The following is an 8,653-nucleotide window of genomic DNA, read 5'->3' as shown; positions in this document are numbered from 1 at the left end:
TTTCCATATATACATATATATATTGAATCTGTGAAAGCTGCATACCTTGTTCTCGCCGATCATGTCATGGTGCATACTGTATAAGGCTTGGATAAGCTGGGATCTGAAGTCGTTCATAATGCTGTCATGTTTGCCGCCGAAGATTGTGTTGTGTGATGTAATAGAACTATGAATTTGGTCGTCGCCAGTCTCGTCACGACTATGTGTCAGACAAAAAAGGCTAAAACAAATCAAATACGTCTATAAAGTAATTATGTTGATATTATGGTCATATGGTCTGTGTTGTTTACTGGAGTCTGAACTCTGATGACTGATCGTTTTTTTTAAACGTTGAAGTGTTTATATTCAGGTTTCAGCCAATAAATCCACTCAGTTGTTTTTAGTTCTTTTTTAGTTTTTACTATAGCTTGTTTAAAAATTTAACGTAAACGCTTTTGTCGCTATGATATATCAGTTTTTTAACGGGAAACGACTTGAGCTTGGGGCCTTATGTAGGAGGGGCTTTTATTATTAGGACTATTTACTGTAGCACCACAAATGTAGCTAAATATTTATCTTTGTTTGAAATTATCAACTCAGGGGTTTTTTTATAAAAAGCAAAACAATGCATTCTAAACTCTGGTGAAGTGGCGACTGCTGGTGGGGTTAGGCGAATCGCCTCTATGAAGTGCTCACTCAGTCATCAGACACAACCTAAATAAATAATAAATAAATAAATAAATAAGTGACAGTCACTCAGTCAGACTGCACTCTGGCCACTGGCCAGTGGCTGACCACTGCTCACAGACTCACTCTGACTCTGACTCAGTGCTCAGTGCTCACTCCTCTCTCTCTACCACATAGGTAGAGAGTATGTATTTGTTTTGTTTTTTAATCAAATCAATCAAAAAAGAATGAAAAAAAATATTCTCTATTTATTTACTCTGATGAAGTCTGGGGATTTTGAGATCCTGACAGCTACCCTCTGCGACTCTGTTAATCTGACAATCTGACAATCAGACGGTCTGAACTCTGACGAAGTCTCAAGAGTCTATGGGCGGTGGCCACTGGCCAAGTCTCTCTGTTCGTCTGTCCTTCTCAATGACCAGTTGTGGACTGGTGGGGAAGGGACCAGTGAGGGGGACCGGGTGTCTGGGTCCAGTTAATAGGGCAATGGTGTCCTCGTTTTTTGTTTTGTTTTGAAAATATACTAAATATTATATATAAAAAACCAATGATACCACTTAAGTGACGTAACCACGACCACTGAATCACTGATACGGTCACCTACTCTATTAAAAAATTATAAAGAGTAAATAAATATATAAAACAATAGAGAGGTTGAACTGAGGCCCTGACTCCGACCCTGCTGAGCCCTGAAGCCCTGAAGTTCTGAATCCCCCAGTTTTGGTTACATTGGTTTTCTTTTTAGTTTTATAAAAAGAAATACATTTTAATTCCTGATCATATCTGATGTCGGTCAGACGGTCACCGCCAAAACCGGCTGAATTTAATCAGAATCACATGCACAGTTTTACAACAACAAATACAAATATCTGTATGAATCTTTCCTCAAATAAATATCCATTCGTATTCAGTTCCTTAAACATACACTACCTATCAACGACAGGTACATAGCAGATATACACAAATACAAGCAATCATGGGCACTTTTGACAATGTCGAGCAGGCTCCTCCAGACGCCATCTTCGCAGTGCTGAACGCTTTTAAGGCAGACACAGACTCGCGAAAGATTAACCTCAGTGTGGGTGCGTATAGAACCGATGAGGGCACGCCATGGGTATTGCCTACAGTCGCAAAGGTGGGTAACTATGCGGCGCAGGCACGATTCAATATTTAGTCCTTACTTATGTTAAAATATTACTGGTGTGGATATATTGCGGTAGTGTATGCGCCCAACGTAGCACGAAAGCGCAAAACACTGACTTCGTGTGATGCGGCGCGGACAAGTTACAAAATATTGAGGTGGAACTCACTTGTTACGCTCCGGAGTCGAGTATTTATCGTGTAAAGTGCTGTGCTGTTAGTCGCGCGGAGACTATGTGTTTTCAAGTACACTGGCCATCTGAACCTGCTGAGTAGCTTTACTCGTCCTCTGTATCTGGGTTTGGTAAACCGATAGTATCGTGTATGTGATATAAACCCGATGTGCTTATTCCGCCTTACTTATAACAGGCTACTTACTTCTCCTTTATTTTTACACACCGGTTGACGAGATCCTCTGTTATGTTTAATCCAAACCAGATGTGCGTAACCCACTGACTTGCGCGTATTAAACTATTTGCTTCGATTGCTCTGTTCACGCACAGGTTGAAGGAACACTCAAGAATGTGAACCACGAGTATCTGCCTATTGATGGTAACCCCGTGTACAACGCTGGTATGCGCGACCTCGCCCTGGTATGTAAGCTCACGATATGTTTGTATGTACATTGAGACTATTTTTTTTCAAATCGTGTTATTCTTGTTTTGGGTATGTGATTGTCTCATACATTCAGGCGGCCTGAAAATAGCCTGAGGGCGTATGTCTGCGCCTGAATATATCCAAATTATATTTGAACACATACGCATGCACATGCTCATAAGCGTATAACATCGATAACCACTGTTAATTAGGGCAAGGACTCGATAGCAATCAAAGAGGAACGTACTTGTGCCGTGCAAATGCTCAGTGGCACCGGCGCGTTGCGCATTGCCGCCGAGTTCATCTCCAAGTTCCACCAATCGAAGACTATACTTGTATCGACACCTACGTGGGGTGAGTCAAAAGTGTGTCAAGTATTTTAGTTGTGTTGTGAATGTAGCAGTTGCGATGATTATATCGCCAGTTAATACAACCCATTCCCTGGTGTCACTGTAGATCGTGTTTACGCTCCTGTAGTCTATGTCGGACCTTTTGTTTTATGGGACAATCGTTTGTATATTCCCAGCAGCGTCAATATGATGAAGCATATGCGTATTATTTGTATGCATGGAGCTTCTGTGTAACCCTATGTGTGCTAAAGAGGCTTCTTATATCACTAAGTGGTGCATATGATTGCCATATGCTTTCTAAGTAGGCACGATGAGGTGTGTAAATGCTTAATTTGAAACATCCGAACTTACAAGTAGTCATGGTGGTGGGGAATTGATAACTCGGAGGAATAACACAAGTTGCTCATATCGCTAGTACTTAATCTTTTCACGGAGGCGACCAATGTCATACCCAGCCTTTCTCACCGGTTTCTGATAGGTCAAGCAAGGTTTGTCGTTCAGCGTATTGCAATTTTAGATGCCGATCTCTCAAACTTCCTCTCCTCTCGCTTTTTCCTGTGTTGTATCTGCACAGGCAACCATAATGCTATCTTCAAGCGTGCAAACTTGGATATATTGCCATACCGGTACTACAAGGCGGAGACTCGCGGACTTGACTTCGAAGGTATTTCAATCCGAAGATTCTCACGGAGTGCTTGCAAGCCCGCTCTTCATTTGATGTGTCTCACATTGGATACCTTGCATTGACATGTATATATGCATGTATGTTTGTATAAATATATATACTTATCTATTGATAGTGTATCATATATGTATGTATATGTGTATGTTCAAGAAGGCCCGTATGCCGCTCATCTATGTCGTTGGCCTGTGACGTTCAAATTCATTTGCCGTCAGTAATCTGTTAAGGACTGTCTCTTCATATTGATACACCAGCTTCGATGCTATCTAACCATATCACGCTAGTACGAGATTCTTTATATATATATATATCTCTGATCACATAAGTGCACTATACACATTTTGATGTCGGCCTGTCGTTCACTTTGATAACAGGTATGATCGCTGATCTGGAAGCAGCCCCCGAGCACTCCACTGTGCTGCTGCACGCTTGTGCGCACAACCCCACGGGAGTGGATCCCACCAATGAGCAATGGGCCCAGATTGCTGTGGTCATGAAGCAGAAGGGCCATTTCCCCTTGTTCGATTGTGCATACCAGGTAAGTTTGAGGTCCAAGTCCTACCTTTGACAATCAGTAGGTAGTGGGTCTGTTATTAATAGGCAATTAACCGGTATATGGTCATGTGCTGTATTCATGCACAGTGTAACGTGCAAGGCGTTGATGGTATATGATGCTCTGTTTTATTCAGGGTTTCATGAGTGGCAACCTTGCCGATGATGCCTTTGCAATCCGATACTTTGTTGAGCAAGGGTTCGAGTGCCTCGTCTGCCAGTCGTGCTCGAAGAACTTCGGATTATACAGTAAGTGTTTGATGATCTCAGAAATTGATAGGAAGAGAGACGATGATAGCCAGCAAGTGCGCACGGGAACAACTACATTTCACGTCAAGTGCAATTCTGGCTTGTCATACATTAACGCTCACATCGGTACTCACGAAGACGTACCTCAGATGACAAGCGGTTTTTCCGAGTATATGCGGAGTCTCTTTGTATGCTTATTGAGCAATATTGCAGTATCAAACACTCCAAAGCGCGAACAAAAATGCATATACACCCCCGAGCCACCCTCGCAAATATCCAAGTGTCCACAAGTTCTTATGTGGTCATCATTTGTCCGTTCCCTTACTCAGACGAGCGTGCGGGATGCTTAACGGCAGTCCTCAGCACAAAGGAGGCGGCGGCTGCTGTGCTGTCGCAGCTGAAGATCCTTGTCCGTTCCTCGTACTCGAACCCACCCAACCATGGAGCAGCCATTGTAGCGAATATACTGAGCGATGCCTCGTTATATAAGGACTGGGAGGACGATCTGAACACCATGAGTGGCCGTATCCTCAGTATGCGCCAGCAGTTGCACGATGCTATTGTGGCTAAAGGTACGAGATTCTTATCGAAGTGACTTGTCGTTTCCATACAAGTAAATTAGTTGAATCGATTGCTTTAACGTAAGCATATAGCGTGTAGATGGGCCGTGTTATGTTGTAAAATGTATCTGTCTGTCGTGCAAGAATATAGCGTGTAGATGGACCGTGTTATGCTGTACAATGTATCTGTCTGTCGCGTAAGAATATAGCGTGTAGATGGACCGTGTTATGCTGTATAATGTATCTGTCTGTAGCATAAGAATATAGCGTGTAGATAGACCGTGTTATGCTGTATGATGTATCTGTCTGTTGCGTATATACTCGTCGCGTTTCATCCTTTCGTTGATACTACTTTGTTTATTAAGATCTAGTTCTAGTTGTTGCATGATTTGTTCTGATTAGCACCTCGACACCCACATTGTTTCAACATTCTATTATAGTTGCCTCACATCTTTCTTCGTTCAATCCACACGCCAACTGAACGCAGGTGCTACTCAGGACTGGAGCCATATGTTGAAGCAAAGGGGCATGTTCACGTTCACCGGACTGACACCGGCACAGGTTGAGCGCCTCACGTCCGAATTCCACGTGTACCTACTCAAGAACGGGCGCATCAATATGTGCGGCGTCAACAGTCACAACATCGACTATCTGGCCAACGCCATTGTAGAGGTGACCAAATAAAGACGGTAGCTGTCTTGTAGCACAGCACTCATACTCGCATGCAGGATGGTTCAGAAGGGGATGGTATGACAATCGGGTTTTATTGAATTTGATGGCAAATGCACATGCCGTTTAGATGTGGCTACCTCGTTATTTTAGTCTCGTACAAGGCAGCAGCTGTATAACAATGGTAGAAAACACCATCCGTATAACTCTTTGATTATTATTGATCGATACTGGTCGATGACATTAATTGGGTTAGAACACCTCGTGTGGTTGTAAGGGCGCTGTTTGTTTAAGCGCTTCGTTAACAGAAGTGAGAGTTTGCAACTTATCCTCACACCAAGCAGACCTTTGAAGGAAGCACTCGTCGTAATTGTACCTTCTGTTTGCCTACAAGCCTAAGTAATCAACCGCCACGGTTGAACTACCGGCCAATCTTCATGGTGAAGTAAAGCGGAACGCTTTTTTGATAGAAACCTCAGCTATTTACAAAGAAAATCGACTATGGGATATAGCTTTGAGTACTTCTTCAGTACCGCGCTCGTCGTGCACATCTCAGCAAACCACTTGCTGGGTCTGCTATACACATGTCGCAATACATCTCGCTGTTCTTTGGTTTTCTTGGTCTTTGTTGACTTGTGGTCATTCAGCTTGAATTGCTTGAATCTGGGCGCCGTGTACCCTTGCGGCGGATGCTGCTCTAGGCTACGCATTAATGTAGACACGACCCTGTATGTTGCACAGTTGGCGAGGATTTCATTAGCATCAAGAAACACCACTTCTTATATGAATGGAGATCCCCATCTACCAAAATTCCTTTGTTATCTTTCGTTATTTACATTTTGAATGTGGTAAGGCGGGAATGCTCAAAATTGAATCCGCGTGCTCGGACCTGCTGAGTCAGAGGCGTAGCGATAGCCGCTTCGGATCTTGAAATACTAGAAATAGACATTTCACTATCGGCAAAGGAAAAAATATGCAATGGGGCTTGACATACTTTGATAATTTCTTATGGAAGTGATGTCCATACTCTCCATCCAATCCGTGTGTTACCACTGCGTCCCAAGTATTCGAACACAGTATCTGAAATGAATCGATCCAGAAGTGAGAAGTACAAATTCATTTGCTACACTCCCCACATGATAGAAAACCAGGAACTGTGTGTCTACACTTTGCAGATATACTTTTACATATACGGTGCTGAATCATGCCCAATGTACAATTTCTACATACATGTGGGCCCGTCCACCCAGGACCAACCCCTTAATAGAAATAGTCCAGCAAAGGGAAAATGTCGAATTTACCTCGCACAGATCTTCAACAAAGTCCACGTGTATCAATTGGTTGATCAGATTTGTATCGGCCATAGCAAAGTGTAGAGTGCCTGACCATTGCCATCTGTTGGCGAGAACGCGGGTCATGTTGATTCGTTCTGTCGACAAAAGCACATAGAAATTAATCGACCTATAGAACTGGGAGCGTTTCGTTCAAAAATACTTATTAAGCATTTTGCAGAGCAAGAGTTAAAACTGGCTCAGGCGAGTAGAGTGGTGCAGCCTCTCGCGGCGTGAGTGTGACAAACTCATCGTACAGATGCGGCGGTATGGAAAGGTGTAACTGTAGATAAAAGTAGGACTCCCCGCAAGCAAGTTGCTCAAGCACATAGGATAGCACATACCGGGATCAATCGTCGAATAAATGACAAACCAGTCATCTTTACTCGGTGTCCCATCCTTCTCCAATAAGTCTCCACCACCAAATATAACTTCATCGTCTGCGTATAAATCAGACAGTAACGTAGCAGATTAGATATTTGGACTCGAATATGTTTAGTCTTTTCAATCCCAAAAGCAGCAAACCCAAGATGCAGTGGTTTGCAGGTCGTCGTAGGAACTAGGCTATGCAGGGCAACATAAACTCTCTACCTGAAACTACATTGTGTAATACAACATGCTATATTCTGCACATATATATCTGTGTAATATACTACGACAGGTCACACAAATTCGAACGTTCGCAACGCATACCAGGGTGAGACACAATCATCAGCTTACGGGGTCGGCTACTGCTGGTGGTATTTGGCTTGAACAGAATATTGCCATCCCTGCGTACGAACGACAACAATTAGAATATCGCGGTATGCCCAGGTGATGCATACTCTGCGTAAGATGCTTTAGACATAGTATAACGTGCACAGACTATGATTTGCAGCAGCACAATAGACACATGATCAATACTAAGCCCAGTGCAAAGGCAGTCTGCAATGGGAAGTGCTAGAAAGTCAGCCAATGGTAAAATGTCTACGGCAATACTATCATTGACATCAGTATGGCACAAGTACACTATACAGTGGCCTGGCGACTTACGGGTTGTATAGGAGGCCGTTAAGCATCGGCGCACTGCGTTGATAGTACTTGTTGTCCCTGAGAGGCCCCAATGCTCTATTCTCGGGAATCATCACCTTACTGCGCAAGCTCAATATCTCCGACGGGCAGCACCTTGCCTCTGAAATTAAAAAGGCAAGATTGATCAGCGTCTGTAGAGCATATCCAAAGTACAGTTACACTATAATAGTGTGCCAATCGTTTCGTACCACGTGCACCCAAATGTCCTCGTGAGTCACAAATGAATTCTCAGTGGTTTCGCATTGCTTCTCTTTATTGTACTGAATCATGCCTTCTGTGCACTCGTATTGACAGCGCCAAATGTGTTTCGCACCGGAGGTGTGAAGTGCTTACACTACTAAAAATACGAGCCCAGTTTCATCATCCGCACGCCCATATCACACCTTTATTGTTCCTCCTCCTGTCGAGTGCGGCAGCGAAACAATGATACCAATCATCCGGATCTTCCTCATCACATTGCGATACCTGCTTCATACGTTCACCTGTCCATTCTGTGCCCAATGGTAATCGCTCCCCTTCAACTATTTCAGGAATCAACTGAATCATTTGTGATCCCATCGAGTGATTATCAAAAGTCTGACTATCAACCCCGCCGGCTACATCCATACCTACGGTGCCATTTGTGGGTAGCGGTGTTACTTGAAGCATGTTCGTATACAAACATTAGTGTATGCGACTCAGAACTTGGCATGGGTCTTTTTCTCCCGATGGTATTGGAAATATACCATTCATCTCGTTTATATATATATATATATATATATATACTAGTGTTCGTATATATATATT

At 43.2% G+C, this 8,653-nt stretch overlaps 2 protein-coding genes across 2 annotated transcripts; one reads left to right on the top strand and one right to left on the bottom strand.

Annotated features, from left to right (window-relative positions):
* Positions 1-1,562: 1,562 nt before the first annotated feature.
* Positions 1,563-5,657, top strand: SARC_12160 (aspartate aminotransferase, cytoplasmic). The gene is made up of 8 exons (XM_014293740.1): positions 1,563-1,801; positions 2,310-2,399; positions 2,616-2,757; positions 3,328-3,417; positions 3,810-3,973; positions 4,125-4,236; positions 4,566-4,808; positions 5,284-5,657. Exons 1-8 carry the CDS (start codon positions 1,643-1,645, stop codon positions 5,478-5,480), a joined length of 1,197 nt encoding a protein of 398 aa, XP_014149215.1. The 5' UTR covers positions 1,563-1,642; the 3' UTR covers positions 5,481-5,657.
* SARC_12159 (hypothetical protein) lies at positions 5,543-8,515 on the bottom strand (the record flags this gene model as incomplete). Its single annotated transcript, XM_014293739.1, has 7 exons — positions 5,543-6,191; positions 6,460-6,545; positions 6,767-6,894; positions 7,141-7,236; positions 7,490-7,566; positions 7,829-7,967; positions 8,251-8,515. 7 exons carry the CDS (start codon positions 8,513-8,515, stop codon positions 5,945-5,947), a joined length of 1,038 nt encoding a protein of 345 aa, XP_014149214.1. The 3' UTR covers positions 5,543-5,944.
* Between the last annotated feature and the right edge of the window lie 138 nt (positions 8,516-8,653).

The sequence above is a fragment of the Sphaeroforma arctica genome (assembly GCF_001186125.1).
Source record: "Sphaeroforma arctica JP610 unplaced genomic scaffold supercont1.2107, whole genome shotgun sequence".
Lineage (NCBI taxonomy): Eukaryota > Ichthyosporea > Ichthyophonida > Sphaeroforma > Sphaeroforma arctica.
Note: the sequence above shows the minus strand (reverse complement) of the source record. Positions and strands in the feature narration are given on the sequence as shown.

What these genes read in the sequence shown, in the direction of transcription:
- SARC_12160 (XM_014293740.1), top strand. Translation starts at nt 1,643, where the DNA reads ATGGGCACTTTTGACAATGTCGAGCAGGCTCCTCCAGACGCCATCTTC. An exon ending in GTATGCGCGACCTCGCCCTG is followed by an intron (nt 2,400 to 2,615) that starts GTATGTAAGCTC and finishes ACTGTTAATTAG; the next exon opens with GGCAAGGACTCGATAGCAAT. An exon ending in TGTTCGATTGTGCATACCAG is followed by an intron (nt 3,974 to 4,124) that starts GTAAGTTTGAGG and finishes TGTTTTATTCAG; the next exon opens with GGTTTCATGAGTGGCAACCT.